At 45.1% G+C, this 20,719-nt stretch overlaps 1 protein-coding gene across 1 annotated transcript in view; it reads right to left on the bottom strand.

Annotated features, from left to right (window-relative positions):
• The window catches only part of dok2l (docking protein 2-like), an 80,129-nt gene extending 59,804 nt beyond the window's left edge, over positions 1 to 20,325 (bottom strand). Inside the window, exon 1 of the mRNA XM_073062005.1 lies at positions 20,198 to 20,325. Within this exon, the coding sequence (XP_072918106.1) occupies positions 20,198 to 20,257 (60 nt within the window). The 5' untranslated portion in view covers positions 20,258 to 20,325. The remainder of the gene's footprint in view (positions 1 to 20,197) is intronic.
• Positions 20,326 to 20,719: the final 394 nt, after the last annotated feature.

Below are 20,719 nucleotides of genomic sequence, written 5' to 3'. Positions count from 1 at the left end.
GCAACTGGACCATGTAATGATCCTCCCATCCTACCAGTTCACAGAAGGGTTATGCTGGGATGGAAAGGGGCACCCGAGGATCAGGGGTATGTGAGAAAGCTGCTGGACCCATTGCAATTTGCCCATCACTACAATAGGTCAACAGCAGATGCAATCTCAATGGCTCTTCACACGGCTTTAGAAGACAACACAAACACCTACGTCAGGATGCTGTTCATCGACTATAGCTCAGCATTTAATAGCATCATTCCCACAATCCTGATTGAGAAGTTGTAGAACCTGGGCCTCTGCACCTCCCTCTGTAATTGGATCCTCGACTTCCTAACCGGAAGACCACAATCTGTGCGGATCAGTGATAATATCTCCTCCTCACTGACGATCAACACTGGTGCACCTCAGGGCTGTGTGCTTAGCCCACTGCTCTACTCTCTGTATACACATGTCTGTGTGGCTAGGAATAGCTCAAATACCATCTATAAATTTGCTGATGATACAGCCATTGTTGCTAGAATCTCAAATGGTGATGAGAGGGCATACAGGAGTGAGATATGCCAACTAGTGGAGTGGTGCCGCAGCAACAACATGGCACTCGACATCAATAAGACGAAAGAGCTGATTGTGGACTTCAGGAAGTGTAAGACAAAGGAACACATACCAATCCTCGTAAAGGGATCAGAAGTGGAGAGAGTGAGCAGCTTCAAGTTCCTGGGTGTCAAAACCTCTGAGGATCTAACCTGGTCCCAACATATCGATGTAATCATAAGGAAGGCAATACTTCATTAGGAGTTTGAAGAGATTTGGCATGTCAACAAATACACTCAAAAACGTCTATAGTTGTACCGTGGAGAGCATTCTGACAGGCTGCATCACTGTCTGGTACGGAGGGGCTACTGCACAGGATCGAAAGAATAGCTGCAGAAGGTTGTGAATCTAGTCAGGTCCATCTTGGGCACTAGCCTTCAAAATACCCAGGACATCTTTAGGGAGCGGTATCTCAGAAAGGCAGCGTCCATTATTAAGGACCTCCAGCACCCAGGGCATGTCCTTTTCTCACTGTTACCATGAGGTAGGAGGTACAGAAGCCTGAAGGCACACACTCAGCGATTCAGAATCAGCTTCTTCCCCTCTGCCATCCGATTCCTAAATGGACTTTGAAGCTTTGGACACTACCTCACTTTTTTAATATACAGTATTTCTGTTTTTGCACATTTTTAATGATCTATTCAATACACGTAATTGATTTTCTTGTTTATTTATTATTATGTTTTATTTTATTTATTTATTCTCTCTCTGCTAGATTATGTGTTGCACTGAACTGCTGCTGCTAAGTTAACAAATTTCACGTCACACGCCAGTGATAATAAATCTCATTCTGATTCTGCTGGATCGGCCTGGAACCTTGCGAACGGCCGTCTAGGACAGCTGCGGGCATGGACTGACTCAGTCCGGCAGTGGTATGTTGAGCTGATGGGCAGTCCCCAAGTCCAGGAAATTTCCAGCTTCCCTAGAGTCCAAAAAAACATTCACCTCTTGTCAGATCACATCCCAAGAGATCTCCATCCTCAGCTTTACTCCAAAATCTGTGAGTTTGGGGGTAGTGGCTGTTACCGTCACAGTCCTCCTGACACCGTTTGGTCTGAACAGTTCTCCCCACAGCTGCAGCTTTGGGTGTTCAGTCCACATGTGACCTGCTTCCCCGCAGTAAAGGCAGCAACCTCAACTCCGACACCAGAACCACTCATCAGCAGAGATTCTTATGTGGCCAATTTGCATGGGCTTGACAGGATCCTGAGCAGATCATGGTCTGAGATCAGGGGCGGGGAGGAGGTTGCTGGTGGAACTACGATGTGTCGAGGCTGGGCTCGGCTAGCCCTCTCCAAACTCTTAATGTAGTCCCACTTGCACTCTGATAGGCGATTATTGAGACAAATGGATCGGTGATCGGAACCTCTAAGTCCTCAGCTAGTTTTCCCAAGGCAAGGGCGTTCTTCAATTCATCTCAGAGTCTGTGATGGTATAGCATGGTCAAGGCATCCCCGTTCCAACCATTCTCTTGGGCCAAGGTCTGAAACTCAATCAGGTAGTCAGCTGCTCAGCTCAGGCGGTCTGAGGCGGCTGGCTCCGGCGGAGTGCTGGACCACCTCTCTGCTGGCAGCTGCAAATTCCTCTGAACACAAGCAAATCTCTGACCGTTCACAATGAGCGGTGGCCCAGTCCAGGGAGCGAGACGATAAAGGCAACCATTCCGTGCTCTGAAGGGAACCGGGACGGCTGGAGTTCGGACATTAATGAGGAAACCGCAGGAAGAACCCAGGTCACCATCAAATTTCTCCAACATGGGCAGATGGACCGGCTCCACAGAGTGGCCGACAGTCTCAGCCGAGTGACTGGCTTCCTCCCTGCAGAAGTTGGCAGACGGCAACCTGGAGGTTGTGAAAATGCTTCTATTGTAGTTGAGTCTCGAATGGGAGCTCACTGTTTTAAAGCAATGCTCACCCATTGAAGGCAGACATGACTGAACTGATTTTCTCTTTTTAGTCATGAATCTTTGGAATTCTCTTCCATGGGGGGGGGGGGGGGAGAGAGAGAGAGAGAGAGACGGTTCTATGGGGAAGAAAGGGTAGTGTAGAAATGCATGTTTTGCTGATCGACAGCCATATATCAGAGATTAGTTTAAGCCCAACAAATTGTTAGCAGGATTTGTTTAGCTTCCAGCTGCATCCTGGGAAAGAAACTCTAGGTATTTTTTTAATTTCCATTCATTGTTAACAAATTGCTTGTGAACATCAGGCAGGTCTGCAAGAAAATGAATCGCAGGGTAGTATACGTGCACTTTGATAATAAACTTTCTTCAAACTTTGAACTGCTGTGAAAGGGCCAGTGCAAGTAACCAATACCTTCTCTCTGATCAGCTTTCCCCTTTACAGTATTACCGCTTGTTACTGACCAGGTCGTTTTCATTCTGACTCGCTGCTCACACCTGGCCCTCCCACTCATCCTGTGGCCACTCTGTCTTCCTGAGGCATCTGCAGCATGAGTCTGCAGTCCGTGGCTCATTCCCCCACTACAGGAAACTTATTCTCCACATCCACTCTACAGAGGCCTCTCAACCTTCGATAGGTTTCAATGAGATCATTAACAGCCATTAGTACATCTGTGTTAAAGGCCAATAATACTTCAGAACAAGTAAAGCAGCTGACCAATAATTAGTCTCTGTCTTGCATACTTTGTTTGCATCTTTCCCTTATCTCAGAATGTCAAATGGCCCCAGTCCCCTGCTGTGCAAATGGAAGCTATGCTCTTCAAAACTTTTCATTCCTGAATTGACTGCACACTCGCTGTAAACTATCCTTTGCCAGGACATCGTCATCCTAACCCTTGTCATGCCTTGTGCACTTTTACTGATCCTCAGTGCCTCTGGGTTTCAGAACTTTTACAAACAGCTCCAGTGGATTTCAGACAGAAACAGAGAAGTGTTGGAAACAGCCGACAAGGCAGGTTCTGTGAAAAGAGGAAGCAGAGCTAACGCTTCACGTTGACAAACTACCGAAGTGTATTTGACCTGAGCTGATAACGGTTCCTCTCTCTACTAACCAAGTATTTCTAGCTTTTTCTGTCTCTGTTTCAGATTGTCATCGTCTACAGATTTTTGACTTTTATTTAAATAGATTTAGACAAATTTTTTAAAATATTTTAAATCTGAGAATAATGTATAGCTTGAGTGGTTTAAGTCTAACTAAATAGGAAAATTCTATAAAACCGCTACAAATTACTTACAACCACAAAGTGAAAGATGGAAATTCTTAACTTAAACATAGCTCACTGAAGAAGATGGATGAGTCCTATTAATGCAAGCTGTATTCATCATTCACCTCCTCCCCAGAAACAGAGTCCAGTATCTCACCACGGGACAACACCATGTAGATGAGAGTGTGAAGGAAAGAGAGGATGGACTGTGTTGAAGAACTTTAGATCGAAGCAATAAATAAGGGGTTGGCTCCCACATTGATGTTCAGAGGTCGGTCTTGGTTTCCCAGTGGGAAGTGAGATGATGGCCTTCCTGGTTGCAGCCCTCCATGGTGCTTGACTTGTGGAAGGGCAAATAGAGCAGAATTTCCAGCCACAATTGCAACCCTTTCCATTGGAGCTGAATCCAGCCCGTTAGTTCTGACAAAGCGTCTTTGACTGTAGTCTGAACTGTTTCTCTCTGTACAGATACTGCATGGCTAGCCAATTATCAGTCCTCTTGCTTATTTATGCTTACTCAATCCCATCCTTCTAGTGTCCCATTTCTGCCCTCTAGCACAAAGTCTATTTGTTTAAAATTACCACCATTTTATATCAGTTTGTTTGACTTCTTGTCCTCCATACATCCTTTCTAACACCTCCTGTCCATCACATTTCCTGTTTGTGACACGATCCTTCAGATACTCCTCCTGCCACCACACTTCCAGTCACCAGTACTGGACACAAAGTGTCAGGTACTACACACTGCAGGAGTGCGGAAAGGTCTCAATAGTTACAATTCCTGAAGACCCTTAGACTTGCTGCACACAAAATGGCTAACACGAGCTGGCATCGTTTTAAAGTGTTTGGAGGAAAGGATAGATGGCAATGTCAGGTTTTCTTTCACACAAAGGGTGTTAGGTGCATGGAACGCACTGACAGGGGTGGTAGTAGAGGCAGATACATTCGGGATATTTAAGAGAAAGCCACATGGATGATAGAAAAATAGAGGGCTACGTAGGAAGGAAGGGTTAGATTGATCTTGGAGTAGGTCAAAAGGCCGGCACAACTTAGTCGGCTGAAGGGCCTGTATGGTGCAGTAATGTTCCATGTTTTGTGTTCTCATTTCTAAAGACTGTATTCTGATTACTGTCAGAATGGCAGTTAACATTTCCATAAAGTCAATTAGATTTCAGATGATCACAGAAAACTAGTAGCAGCCAGTACATCAGCCACTGTTAGTTGGGAGCTGGACGCATGACACAATTTTCTATTTGTTCACTGGGATTAGCCATGGGGAAGAAACTTACCTTGACAACAGCACAGAACAGGCTATTAAAGTCCATAACAACTATGCAGAACATGGTGCCAGATTAGACCAATCCCTTTTGCCTGCACATGATCAACAGAATATCTCTCATTCCCTGACTATTCACATGTCCACCTAAAAGCCTATTAAATGAGCCTAATACCAATTTGAAACTGTGTGTCTCTGACCACATCTGAACCCAGAGCTCAGGGTGGGTTTGACACATCTGGACTCAGTGCCCACGGTGGGTTTGACCACACCCGGATCCAGAGCTCAGGGTGGTTCTGACACTTCTAGACACAGCGTGGATCTGACCACATCTGGACCCAGAGCTCAGTGTGAGTTTGACCACATCTGGACTCAGTTCCCAGGGTGGGTTTGACCACATCTGTACCCAGAGCTCAGCACTGGTCTAACACATCAGGATCCCATGTCCAGGGTGGGTCTGACACATCTGGACCACGTGCCCAGGGTGGGTCTGAGCACATCTGGATCTAGAGTCCAGGGTGGGTCAGACTAATCTGGATCTAGAGTCCAGGATGGGTCAGACTAATCTGGATCTAGAGTCCAGGGTGGGTCTGAGCACATCTGGATCTAGAGTCCAGGGTGGGTCAGACTAATCTGGATGCAGTGTCTAGTTGCAAATGAGCTTTCCCTGCCTATCGTACTTAGTGATAAAGGACCATCCTGCCCACTATCCAACATGTTGTGTGTTGCTGCAAAAGCAGAACTGTTCTCCTGTCTCAATATCTTTTCATGAAATTCAGAAGAAACACCTGTGAGAGAACATAGTTTGAAGTACTTTGTTGAGAAATGGTTCTGTTGTTCCGTGTGGTTTGTGATAACTTCCATGTTCTTGCTGTGGGCTCACAAGGAAATATTTCAGCTTCTGCACAGAACTGTTCAGTCTGAGTGTTGGGTGTCCTTCCAAGACCAAGTCATTTCCAACTCACACAACATCCTTGTAATAGCACATAGAGTGTAGAACATAGAGCATTACAGCACAGAAAAATTGCACTGACCTTTTACTCTACTCTAAGATCACTCTAAACTTTCCCTCCTACATAGACCTCTGTTTCTGACATAATCCTCAAAATGGCCGCATCCAAGATTGAGGGGCCCCCATTATCCAGGACATGCCCTCCTCTCATTGCTACCATCAGAGAGAAGGTACAGAAGCCTGAAGACACACACTCAATAATTCAGGAACAGCTTCTTCCCCTCTGCCATCAGGGAGGAGGTACAGAAGCCTGAAGACACACACTCAATGATTCAAGAACAGCTTCTTCCCCTCTGCCATCAGGGAGGAGGTACAGGAGCCTGAAAACACACACTCAATGATTCAAGAACAGCTTCTTCCCCTCTGCCATCAGGGAGGAGGTACAGGAGCCTGAAAACACACACTCAATGATTCAGGAACAGCTTCTTCCCCTCTGCCATCAGGGAGGAGGTACAGGAGCCTGAAGACACACACTCAATGATTCAGGAACAGCTTCTTCCCCTCTGCCATCCAACCTCTGAGTGGACATTGAACTCATGAACACCACCTCACTACCTTGTTTTCTCTTTTTGCACATCTTCTTTCATTTATCTTTTAAAAATATATACCATTTCATATGGTGATTTACAGATTCTATTATTATGTATTGCAATGTATTGCTTCTGCAAAAAACAAATTTCATGGCATATGCTGGTGATATGAAGCCTGATTCGGATTATGATGCTGATTTTTCTGTCACCGAAGAGTTTCCAGCTGTATGTATCTACCTCTACCACTTCAGCTCAGAGGAACCCAGGATCTGTGTATCGCTTTACTTCAGCACGGCAACATCATTGTACTTGTACAACAAAATCACCTCTCCACTCTAGCATTAGGAGACCTTAGGCAGGTGACCAAAATTGGGAGGGTGGTTTAGCAGAGGAGAGAGAGGCAGAGAGGGTGGAGGGGTTGTCTTATGATGAAAGTTTGAGAGAGCTAAGTCTTTCCTCTTTGGAGCGAAGGAGGATGAGTGGTCTCTTGGTGATAAGCGGTATGGACAGAGTGGATGGCCAAAGACTTTTCCCAGGGCAGAAATACCTAAAGCACGTTGGCACAATTTCAAGGTGATTGGAGGAAAATATAGGGGATGTCAGAAGTGCTTTGTTTTACATAGCGAGTGGTGAGTGAATGAAATGTGTTGTCAGGAGTGGTGGGAGAGGCACATACATTAGGAACTTTTAAGAAATTCTTAGATAGGCATATGGATGATAAAAAAAATGGAGGGATATGTGGGAGAAAAGGGTTAGACTGATCTTAGAGTAGGTTAAAAGGTTTGCACAAAATCATGGGCTGAAGGGCCTGTACTGTGCTGTAGTGAGTTCTGTGTTTGTGCCGTGTTAATTAGTGGGTTAATTGGTCACATGATCAGGCATTCTGGCCTTGTAGGTCCTGTTACCATGCAGCATCTCGGGAAGCTGGGAATAGGAGGAAGAGGTGAGGCTGTGCGGGAATTTGAAGCAAGAGGAAATGAATTTTAAAATTGAGGAACTGTTGCATGGATCAGTGAGCAAGAATTATGGGTGTGAGATTCCTGAGAATTTGGTCACTGGAAAGACTGAAGAAAAGACATTAAGACCATAAGATATAGGAGTAGAATTAGGCCATTTGGCCCATCAAGTCTACTCCATCATTTCGTCATGGCTGACCCAGTTCCCTCTCAGTTCCAATCTCCTGCCTTCTCCCATATCCCTTTGTGTCCTGACTAATCAAGATTTACCTTGAATATACCCAATGACTTGGTCTTACAACTGCATGTGGAAACAAATTCCACAGATTCAACACTCTCTGGCTAAAGAAATTCCTCCTCATCTAAAAGGACGCCTCTCTATCCTGAGGCTGTGTCCTCTGGTCTTAGACTACCCTACCATAGGAAACATCCTCTCCACATCCACTCTATCTGTGTCCTCTGGTCTTAGACTACCCTACCATAGGAAACATCCTCTCCACATCCACTCTATCTGTGTCCTCTGGTCTTAGACTACCCTACCATAGGAAACATCCTCTCCACATCCACTCTATCTGTGTCCTCTGGTCTTAGACTACCCCACCATAGGAAACATCCTCTCCACATCCACTCTATCGAGGCCTTTCAACATTTGATAGGTTTCATTTAGGTCAACCCTCACTCTTCTGAATTCCAGTGAGTACAGGCCCAGAGCCATCAAATGCTCCTCATATGACAAGCCTTTCAATCTCGAAATCATTTTTGTGAAGCTCCTTCGAATCCTCTCCAATGTCAGCACATTCTTTCTTACATAAGGGGCCCAAAACTGCTCACAGAAGAAAAACCCCAAGTGAGGCCTCACCAGTGCTTTATAAAGCCTCGACATGACATCCTTGCTTTTATATTCCAGTCCGATCTCAGAGAGGAAGGAATGGCAGACGGTGCAGACCATTCTGAACGGAACACTCTACTGAGGCTTCCAATTGGAGATGAAGTACAGCAACATTCATTAACTTGATGCTTTCTAAACTCAAGCCTCAACTCATTTGATATATCAGCTGGCACGCTGTAATGTGTGAGGTGTGTCACTCTGAGCCGTGGAGTCAGGAACTGAAGATGGGGGGGGGGGGGGGGGGGGCAGGTGCAGAATGCCTGACCCAGTCCCATCACAAACTGTAACCTGCACCTGTGCTAGTGCAGGCTACGGGAGAGGAAATCATGATCATAGGAGATTCTGCAGATGCTGGAAACCCAGAGAATCACACAAAAAACGCCGGAGGAACTCAGCAGGTCAGGCAGCATCTATGGAAGGGAAGAAAGTGTCGACATTTCGAGCCGAGACTCTTCATGAGGACTTCCACACAGAAGAGCAGTTTGTCATGTCAGAATCAGAATCAGTTTTTAAAAATTAACATGTATTGTGAAAACTGTCATTTTTTGCGGCAACACTACAATGCAATACATTTTTTAAATAATATAAACTAAAATAGAAATGCATATTTTAGAAAATAAGTGCAAAAGGAGAGCAGGTATACTGAGGTATTGTTCGTGGGTTCATTGTCCATTCAGAGGGGAAGAGGCTATTCCTGAATCATCGAGTGTGTGTCTTCAGGCTCCTGTACCTCTGATGGTGGCAATGAAAAGGGGTGATGGGCATCCTTTATGATGGATGCTCCCTTTTTAAGGTTCTACCCTTTGAAAGTGTCCGCGATGATGGGGAGGCTAGCACCCACAAAGGAGCTGGCTGAGCCAATAACCTTCTGGCATCTTTACCTCCCGCCCTTTCTCAATTCCAGAAGTCACTAACTAAAAAAAAACAGGTTGGTTAAAAATACACCTAGAGGAGGTGCCTAAATCGTGTTCTTAGTAACTGTCAGGTTGTTGTGATGTTGGAATAAATACTCAAAGTGTGAACTTCATTTGCATCAAAGAAAAAGATTTGAAGATAAGTGATTGACCGATATCACATCACAGTTCTGCAGAAGAAAATTGAAATGTAGGTTGGTGAAATGTTGAAGGACAGGAGAAGTCCTTCAGAGGCTGAAAATTATAACGTTTGCAGATCTTGCAGCCACCAAACAGTTCCATAATCTGCGAAGTTTTTCCATCAAGAACTTGCTCTTCTGCAAGTCTTTTCAGATTAATGTTATTTGTTAAATATACATCGAAACATTGAAATACCAAAGAACATCATTTGTGTCAACGACCAACACAGTCTGAGGATGTGCTGGCTGGAGGCAGCCCGCAACCTTCTGGTGCCAACATTATGTACCCACAACTCATTGACCCTAACCCATGTGTCTTTGGACAGTGGGAGGAAACCAGAGCACCCAGAGGAAACTCACAAAGTCACAGGGAGAACATACAAACCCCTCACAGACAGGCAGGAATTGAGTCCCACTCAGTGGTGACGTAAAGTGTTACCATAACCACTACAAGTCACAAAACTTTCTACAATACTGGCATTGTTACAAATGTTCGAGCATTAAAGAGTGATATTAAGTCAAGGGAAGCCACTCAGAAAATTCCTTCTTTTCATTTCCAAGTGCCCCCTGGTTGTTGGTAATTGATAATGTATGATTACCAACCATAATGAACAGGCACTTGATTGTAAAAGGTAAATAATTTATTGTTGTCACATTTACAAAGTGAAATAGAGAGGATTAATAACTAACCACTAATAATTGGGTGGCAGGGTGGAAATACGACTCTACCAAAGGAGGTGTAAGGTGCTCCTTCCCTCCGCTAGCCTGCAGTTCAGCTTTGGGCAAAATGTTGCACCTTTTAGCCCCCTCCATGCTAGCCCCCCCCCCCCCCGTTCAGGGTCATGTGAAGCCATGGGAACAGGTGGTGGATGGTCATACAAGCATCCACAATGCAGATCACAAGTCCTGGTTATGTGACCACTGATGCCAGGCAGACAATCTCTGAAGAGTATTGGTAATGGCTGAGGTCACCCATCTTGTAAAGACACTGCCCAGAAGAGGGCAATGGCAAACCACTTCTGTAGAAAAATTTGCCAAGAACAATCCTGGCCAGGGATAGGAAGACCATGATCACCCATGTCATATGCACGGCACATAATGATGATGATGACTAACTAGAACAAAGGATATAGCTTGTGCTGATGTGGTAATGGGCAACCACTGACACCATTCAACAACAGGGAGATGGAAAGCAGGTGCACCCACACCAAGCTACAGAAGCTGTTCATGCTGTAACACACTACTATTGTTTTGGATGAAAATTGGGCTTACTGTTAGCTAAGTCAAGGTTACAGACAATTAAGCGTTTTATTCTGCAATGAATACTTAGTTTTACTGTTAATTAAACCTGGTTAATGATGTAAGTGGAGAAATGTAATCGACAAGCTTAGTTAATGAAGTTTTCTGTGTAATCACATGCAGTGAGGTGTATAAGGCTTTCCTGAAGTCTGTTAGCTTTGTCTGATGTCCTGGTGCATACCACTGACAATAAATTGCTCGTTGTTCAGACACCTACTCAGTATTGCCTTTCTCATTTGCTCCAGCCCCCAGGTACAGTCCCTCTTCCTTTCCAGTCCTGATGAAGGGTCTTAACCAGAAACATCAACTGCTTATTCCCCTCCATTGATGCTGCCTGACCTGCTGAGTTGCTCCAGCATTTTGTGTTTGTTGCTCTGGATTTCCAGCATCTGCAGAATCTCTTACATTGACAGTGAAAATCTTTGGTTTGCAAACCACTCAGACAGGGCATTCCATACACTGATGAAGTACAAAATGCAAGGGAAAAGTCAGAATATAGTGATACAGTTACAGAGAAGGGAGACAATAAGGGCAGTGTGGGGAAGATTAAGAGATCAAGGATTCACCCTTACTGTACAAGAGGTCCGTAACAGCGGAATAAGGTGCTTCGGCCTGGTGGTACTTTTTTAATCTCCTGTCTGATGGGAAGGGCCAAAGAGAGACTGTCTGGGCCTGGGATGGGAGGGGTCCTGGGTTATGCTGGCTACTTTGCCAAGGCAGTGGGAAGTGTGGGGGGAGGTTGCCTTGTGAGTTGTGTCTTGGCTTGGTCAGACCGTACCAAGCTGAGGTGCATCGGGAAAGGATGTTTTCTTTGGTGCATCTGTACTCATGAGTTCATCCTGAGAGACGCAACAGGCCAGGGTTTTCCCATTTAGCTCACTACCCCCTCTCTACTTTCTTTCCAATTGGTATCACTAAAACTTTGGCATATTAAACCCCGTCTGCTGACATTTTCTGTCTCACCCACTGCCCAGCCTCTGGCCTGAAACGTAACTGCTGACTGCCTCTGCTCTGTGCCATATTTAGCTCAATCAGTCTGACTCACAGATGACTGCAATACATGGTGAAAATCATTGTTTCCAAGTGTACTGGCGGAAGTGAAATGGGTCAGCACAGCAGCCAATCTATTCACAGTAAGTCTGTCCAGAAACCAGCCGTGTACTGTGAGGAGTGTATACAGACTGTTCATGGCAAGGGCAGGGCAGTTGAACTATAAGACCAAAAGATATAGGAGACATTCGGCTTATCAGATCAACTCTGCTGTCAACTTAGATCATAGCTAATTTAACCCTCTCCTGCCTTCTCCTTGTAACCTTTGATGCCCGTACTAATCAGCCTCCACTTTAAATATACCTAAAGACTTGGCCTCCACAGCCGCCTGTGGCAAAGAATTCCACAGATTCACCACTCTCTGGCTCAAGAAATTCCTCCTCATCTCTGTTCTAAAGGAATGTCCTTCTATTCTGAGGCTGTGCCCCCCCCCCCCCCGGTTCTAGACTCCCATCCTCTCCACGTCCATGCTATCTAGGCCTTTCAATATTCGATAGGGTTCAATGAGATCCCCTCCCATTCTTCTAAATTCCAGCAAATGCAGAGCCGGAGTCATTAAAGGGAAATGTCCTGGAGTTGGAAGCCCATGTGAGGGAGCGTTTCTGCTGTGTTCTGTGTTGTTCTGCTGTACGTGGTTGGTATGGTATGTTGGCACAGGAATGCATGGTGAAGGTTGCAGGCTGTCCTCAGCACTGTCTTGGGTGTGTCAGTTGTTAATGCAAATGACACATTTCACTGAACATTTCGATGTACATATGATAAATAAATCTCAAACTGAATCTGAATGTGAAGTCACCAGCTTTGGTGGTTTGATTAAATGCAGACAGACTGAATGAGGGTTCTGTTTAGAAGGGTTTATGTGTCTGAACATACCTGAAAGTTATCTTTCAGGTACAAAAAGCAATCAGGAAGGCAACAGTGTGTTGTCATTTACTACCACTGTTGTATATAGAAGCATTTCACTTTGATTATACAGAATTGTGGTGAGACTGCAGCTGAGGAACGACTCTGGACAAACTGTGGGAGAAACGGGAGAGCCTGTGGAAACACACACCGTCACAGGGATAACACACAAATTCCTTACAGACAGCAGTGGAATTGAACCCAAGTCACTGGCGCTGTAATAGCGTTAACTGATACGCTAACCGTGCCGCTCTCTATCTGTCCTGTCTCTGTAGCGGCTCATTAAATTGTTAACTGCAACTGAGATATCGTTCATGAGTCTGCTCTATCACCCAAGGGAGCAGACACGGTGAGAAAGGTTCATTTCTGGGGTGGTGAATTTGTCTCACAATTAGAAGTTAACCAGGCTTTATCTACATGCTCCTGAGTATAGGTGCTCTCGGGGGTTAAGATCCTTTGGGAAATATGTCCACAGCCAGGGCTCTTTGAATCACCAGAGGTTGGTCTTTCAGATAAAGATTAAAGGTTAGCTTTATTTGTCACACATACATCAGTAAAACACAGCATTTGCATTATTGTTTATTTGTGATATGCTAGTGACAGCCTGTAAGCGCCACCATAACATGCCCACAACTTACTAACCCGATCCTGTGGGAGGAAACCAGAGCACCTGGAGGAAATCCACACAGTCACAGGGAGAACGTACAAACTCCTTACAGATGGCAGTGGGAATCGAACCCCGATCAGTGATCACTAGCACTAAAAGGCGACTGTGCTGCCGTCTGCCTGCCCTGCCCTTTCTCTGTAACTATAACATTTAATTCTGCATTCTGTTGTTGTTTCCGCTTGCAAGACCTCAATGCCTTGATGTGATGAGATGATCAACAAAGGTTTTCAATGCCCCTCTGTACACACAACTATGATAAACTGATACAAGATGCTGTTCAGCCACAAAACCTCATCCAGCTCAGGACAATGATGCGCCCACAGTTTCATTGTTCAACCCTTGGCAGCCGTGCCTTCGCAGGAAAAACAGGAGCAGGAAGAGGCCTCTTGGCTCACTACAGCCTGCCCAACCATTCACTCAGACACGGCTGATCGGCACAGGCCTCACTCCTCTGTGCCTGTTCCATACTCATCAACTGCCTGATCCTTCACAGAAGTATCTACCTCCTCTTTAAATGCCCCCAATGATCTGGTCTCCACAGACTCCTGTGTGGAGAATTCCATCGATTCCCCTCCCACTGCCTGTACCCAAAACAATGCGATTCCTTCCGAAAGCTAGTGGTTGGTAGTTGATGGAGAAGATCCTGAGAAGCAGGATTTATGAACATATGGAGAGGCATAATATGATTAGGAATAGTCAGCATGGCTTTGTCAAAGGCAAGTTCATGCCTTACGAGCCTGATTGAATTTTTTGAGGATGTGTCTAAACACATTGATGAAGGAAGAGCAGTAGATGTAGTGTATATGGATTTCAGCAAGGCATTTGATAAGGTACCCCATGCAAGGCTTATTGAGAAAGTAAGGAGGCATGAGATCCAAGGGGACATTGTTTTGTGGTTGTAGACGGGTCATATTCTTCATGGAGGATGGTGACCAGTGGTGTACCTCAGGGATCTGTTCTGGGACCCCTACTCTTTGTGGTTTTTATAAATGACCTGGATGAGGAAGTGGAAGGATGGGTTAGTAAATTTGCTGGTGACACATTGGTTGGGGGTGTTGTGAATAGTGTGGAGGGCTGTCAGAGGTTGCAGCAGGACATCAACAGGATGCAAAACTGAACTGAGAAGTGGCAGATGGAGTTCAACCCAGAAAAGTGTGAGGTGGTTCATTTTGGTAGGTCAAATATGATGGCAGAATATAGTATTAATGGTAAGACTCCACAGTGTGGAGGATCAGAGGGATCTTGGGGTCCGAGTCCATAGGACACTCAAAGCTGCTGCGCAGGTTGACTCTGTGGTTAAGAAGGCATATGGTGCATTGGCCTTCATCAACCGTGGGTCTGAGTTTAAGAGCCAAGAGGTAATGTTACAGCTATATAAGACCCTGGTCAGGTCCACTTGGAGTACTGTGCTCACTTCTGGTCACCTCACTACAGGAAGGACGTGGAAACCATAGAAAGGGTGCGGAGGAGACTTACAAGACTGTTGCCTGGATTGGTGAGCATGCCTTATCAGAATAGGTTGAGTGAGCTCTGCCTTTTCTCCTTGGAGTGATGGAGCATGAGAGGTATTGATCGTGTGGATAGTCAGTGGCTTTTTCCCCAGGGCTGAAATGGCTAGAATGAGAGGGCACAGTTTTAAGGTGCTGGGGAGTAGGTACAGGGGAGGTGTCAGGGGTAAGTTTTTTACTCAGAGAGTGGTGAGTGTGTGGAATGAGCTGCCGGCAATGGTGGTGGAGATGGATACAATAGGGTCTTTTTAGATAACCTTGGACAGGTACATGGAGCTTAGAGAAAAAGAGGGCTATGGGTAACTCTAGGTAATTTCTAAAATAAGTACATGTTTGACACAGCTTTGTGGGCTGAAGGGCCTGTATTGTGCTGTAGGTTTTCTATGTTTCTAGGTTTCTGCTCCAACTCTCTCCTCCCCATAAAGTTCTTCCACAACTGACCTCCTGACCAAGTCATATACACTTTGGTGTCAGTATTTGTGTGCTAACATCCATGTAGTCTCAGAGATGCTTTAATACACTTGTTATATTAACATAGTGATGATCCGGCAGAAAGTTCAAAGTTAATATATTATTACATACAACCCTGTGGTTTGTTTTCTTACAGGCTTTGACAGTAAAACAAGGAAGTACAATAGAATCAATGAAAAACCAGACAACCAATGTGCAAAAGTAGACAAACTATGGAAATGTTAAAAATAAATGTAAATAATACTGAGAACATGAGATGTAGGGTTCTTGAAAGTGAGTTCACAGGTTGTGGAATCAGTTCAGTGATGAGGTGAGTGACGTTATCCATGCTGGTTCAAAGGCCTAATGGTTGTAGGGTGATAATTATTCCTGAACCTGGTGGAGTGGGATCTAAGGCTCTTGTGCCTCGTTCCCGATGGTAGCAGTGAGTAGAGAGCACGGCCTGGATGGTGGGTCCCTTGATGATACATGCTGCTTGCTTGTGGCAGTCCGCAATGTCCAGTGCATCACAGGTAAAGCCCTCTGCACCTTTCAGCACATCTACATGAAAGGCTGTTGCAGGAAGCAACATCTATCATCAGGAGCCCCTGCCACCCGGGTCATGCTCCCTTCTCACTGCTGCCATCAGGAAGGAGGTTCTGGAGCCTCAGGGCTTACACCGCCAGGTTCTGGAACAGTTATTACCCCTCAGCCCTCCATCAGGCTCTTGAACCAAAGGGGATAACTTCGCTCAACTTCACTTGCCCCTTCACTGAACTGTTCCCACGACCTATGGACTCACGTTAAAGACTCTTCATCTCATGTTGTCGATATTTATTGTTTACTTATTTATTATTGTTGTCTTTTTCGTCAGTATGAAGGGTTTCGGCCCGAAACGTCATCACTACCTCCTCCCATAGATGCTGTCTGGCCTGCTGAGTTCTGCCAGCATTTTGTGTTTTTATTGGTTCAGTCATTCATTGATTAAGCCCGCACAAGGAAATGAATCTCAGGCTTGTACATGGTGACATATATATACTTTGATGATAAATTTACTTTGGACTTTTGGAAGATATTCTGCATGAACTGGATCTGCAGCTCAAGGACAAACTTCCCTAGTATGATAGAATAAACTCTTGATCTCACAATCTACATCAGTTTATTCTGCAATATTATTGTTTTACCTCATTCTACCTCAATGAATTGTGTAATGAATTGATCTTTATGAATGATATGCAAGACAGATTTTCACTGTACCTCAGTAGTTCTGACAATAATAACCCAAATTTGCCAATGTACCCATTTAATGAGCCTTTTAAAGTTACTTATAGAATTATACTTCTGAAAAACATTAGGGTAGGTAAGTCCCCAGGACCAGAGGATAGTTCCCAGGTCACCAGGGGAAGCGAGGAAAGATTTTGCTGCAATTTTGGTGATTTTTGTGTCCTCACTGGCCACAGAAGCAGTGCTAGAGGTTTAGAGTTAGTGGCAAATGTTATCCCTTCCTTCAAGGAAGGTAATCAGGATAATCCTGAGAATTATAGGCCTGTGAATGTTACATCAGTGGTATGTAAATTATTGGAAATTATTTTCAGACACAGGATTTACAAGCATTTGGAGAAGCATAATATGATTAGGGAGAGTCAGCATAGCTTTGTAAGGGGCAGGTTGTGCCTCTTTTGAAGAAGCGACAAAGCCAATTGAAGGTTGAGTGGTCGATGTGAAATACATGGACTTGAGTAAGGTGTTCAATAAGGTTCCCCATTGTAAACTCATTCAGAAAGTCACGAGTCATAGGACCAGGGAAACTTGGCTGTGTGTTCAGAATTGGCTCGCCCATAGAAGGTAGTAGTAGATGCTGCCTTTTCTGCCTGGTGGTCGGTGAGCAGTAATGTTCCACAGGGATCTGTGCCTGGAACCTGCTTTTTGTGATTTTTATAAATGACTTGGATGAAGAAGTGGAAGAGTAGATTAGTAAGTTTGCAGATGACACAAAAGTTGGTGAGGTTGTGGGTAGTGCAGAAGGTTATAATGGAACATTGATTAGATGCAGAGTTGGGCTGAGAAGTGGAAGATGGAGTTTAATCTGTGAAAGTGTGAACTGATTCACTTTGAAGGGTCAAATTTGAAGGCGAAATACAGGGTTAATGGCAGGATTCTTGGCAGTGTGGAGGAACAGGAGGATCTTGGGATCCACATCCATAGATCCCTCCAAGTTGCCACACAAATTGATAGAGTGGTCAAGAAGGTGTGTGCTATACTGGCCCTCATGAGTTCAAGAGCCACAAGGTAATGTTGCAGCTCTATAAATCTCTGGGTAGTCCACACTTAGAGCATTGTGTTCAAGTTCAGTATAGGAAGGATGTGGTGGTAGAGGCATTAGGGGCATTTAAGAGACTCTTAGACAAGGATGATGAAAGTATGGAGGGCTGTGTGGGAGGGAAGGAGTAGATTGATCTTAGAGTAGGTTTAAAGCTCGGCACAACATTGCAGGCCGAAGGACCTGTACTGTGTTGTATGTTCGATATACAGTTAGAATGAATTACACACCAAAACATTATGGAGGAACACAGCAAGTCTGAGACCATCTATGGAGAGCTACTAACCTTGTACCCCTCCCTCCCACCACACCCCTGCTTCCATTTTCCAGATTCCTAAATGTAAAGTGGTATGTGACACCCCCGGGAAATGTGGTGTAATTCTACAGAAATCGAAGATCGTTCCCTCTTTCCCACAGTAAGACAGACACCTGGACCTGATATATACAGACATTTCCAAATCTCACTGTTGCTGCCTGGGAGCGGTGGGAGGTGTGGTGAGGATTCTATATTGTGAATTAAACACATGTGGATGGTGGTGAATGACTCTTGGGAGCATTTTTATAGTTTGTGTATCCTTGCAGGTTTTAAATATGATTCTAACCTCTGAAATGATCCATGAACACTGCCTCTAGAACATCAGTAGACAGACTACAATATAAACAAGAGATTCTGCAGATGCCGGAAATCCAGAGCAACACATACAAAATTCTGTGGGAATTCAGCCGGTCAGGCAGCGTCTATGGAAGTGAATAAACAGTCAACTTTATGGGCTGTCACCATTCTTCAGGACTGGAAAGTAAGATGAGCAGAAACTGAAATGAGATGGTGGATAGATGGGAAGGAGTACAATGTGGCAGTGATAGGTGAGATCAGGTGAGGGGGAAGGTAGGTGGGGGAGAAAAAAATGAAGTGAGAAGCTGGGAGAGGTAAAGAGCTGAAGAAGGAGGAATCTGATTGGAGAGGTCAATGGACCATGGAAGGAAGGGAAGGAGGAGGGGCACCAGAGGGATGTGATGGGCAGGTGAAGAAAAGAGAGGGGGGTGAGAGGGAAGGTAGGATGGGGACTGGAAAAATAGAGAAGGGGAGGGGGAGAAATTACCGAAGTTAGAGAAATCAAAGTTTATCTATCAACTGAAAACAGCACCTGTTTCTTACACCCAAGAATGCAAATTTGGCCAAGCCTCACCTGGAGATTAATCTAATCATTAACAGTATCATTTGACACTCAAATGTAGTAAAATTAAACACTGTGCTATTTACTTCCTCCTTAAGCACAATGAAAAATGCTTCACAAATCACATTGCAAGATGAAGGGTCGGTCATCTCATAGCCGAGCCGTTGGTTCGTTGTAAACCTCGTTACATTGTACAGCTCTCTGCAAATAATTCACCATGCCTTATCCTTGAGAGACTGGAATGGGGCAAGACCATAAGACAAAGGAGCAGAAGTCAGCCATTTGGCCCATCGAGTCTGCTCCGCCATTTTATCATGAGCTGATCCATTCTCCCATTTAGTCCCACTCCCCCACCTTCTCACCATAACCTTTGATGGCCTGGCTACTCAGATACCTATCAATCTCTGCCTTAAGTACAGGACCTGATTCTGGTGATAGATATTCTGTGGCTACAGAAACATAGTCCAGCAAGTCATCTGTTTCTGATACTAATGGAGAGGAGAGAGGGTCCCCGGTCCTCCAACACCTTTCATTACTCTGTGGGTGTGTGTGAAAGACTGCGTATGAATATGTGTGTGTTGCTTATGTGTGTGTTTTGTGCATGTATATGCAAGTACGATGGAGGGTAATAATAGTTAAGTTTGTCACACACACACACACACACACACACACACACACACACACACACACACACACACACACACACACACACACACACACACACACACACACACACACACACATCTTTACAACACTACAAACGAGCAGCCCTGAACCTCGAGGTAACTGGCAGTTAGATCACCGTGTTGAGTCTCTGCTCCCTCCCTCTACAATAGACAGAGCCCAGCAGAAAGCTGAGCCCATAACCCAGGCCACCGACTCACAGTAGTAGTGAGAGAGCCATTTTTTTGAGATGTTAGACATGATTCTCACTGAGTGCCGCAGGTGAGGCAAGGGCCAATTTTACCGCTCATAAACATCACTGGCGGAGCTGACTGTGGGAGCTCGTGGTAGGCTGTCAGTCAGGTTTTTTACATTACAGCAGAGACTAAACTTCATCAAAACTTCCCGTTTGTCTGGGAGTTGCTCACAGCAGCTAATTCATAGCAGTTGCTGTGGATATATTAAAATCCTTCTTCCTTTAACAGTAGCAAATCAAAAGTCATTTCACTAAAGTGATCCAAGCATTTCAGTGTAACACCTCCAGTGTGACAGAAAGGAGGAAATGTGAAAAATTAACTGTCTCAAAGAGTCAGACAATGACCTTTCTTACCCACTCCCTGTGAAACAAAAACCCCAGCGAACAATCCAAGTGTGGTTACCTTTCCAAATTTCTGCTGTTGCTGCATGTGTAGCACTCCCTGCTTTATAACAGCTTCCATTCTGCAGGCTTCATCCTCTGGTGCCGGCTCGTACTCAGTCTGCTCAAAGCCAGACAGCCCCAGCTCAGCAACTGTGGTTTCACACTGTCAGCTGCAGGGGCGGTCGCTACACTCAGCCTCGCCTCTCTCTCTTGCCCTCAAACAGAAAAGCCTACAAAAAAGCAGTTGTTACAGCCTAGTCCATCACAGGTAAAGCCCACCCCTCCATTGAGCAAAGCTACGTAGAGTACTGTCACAGGAAAGCAACGTCCATCATCAAGGACCCCATTGTCCAGGTCATGATCTCTTCTCGCCTTTGCCAACAGGAAGAAGGTACAGAAGCATCGGGTCCCACACCACCAGGTTCAGGAACAGTTATTACCCTCAACCATCAGGTCCCACACCACCAGGTTCAGGAACAGTTATTACCCCTCAACCATCAGGTCCCACACCACCAGGTTCAGGAACAGTTATTACCCCTCA

Source organism: Hemitrygon akajei, chromosome 1 (assembly GCF_048418815.1).
Source record: "Hemitrygon akajei chromosome 1, sHemAka1.3, whole genome shotgun sequence".
Taxonomy (NCBI): Eukaryota; Metazoa; Chordata; class Chondrichthyes; order Myliobatiformes; family Dasyatidae; genus Hemitrygon; species Hemitrygon akajei.
This window is presented reverse-complemented; position numbering and strand designations above follow the sequence as displayed.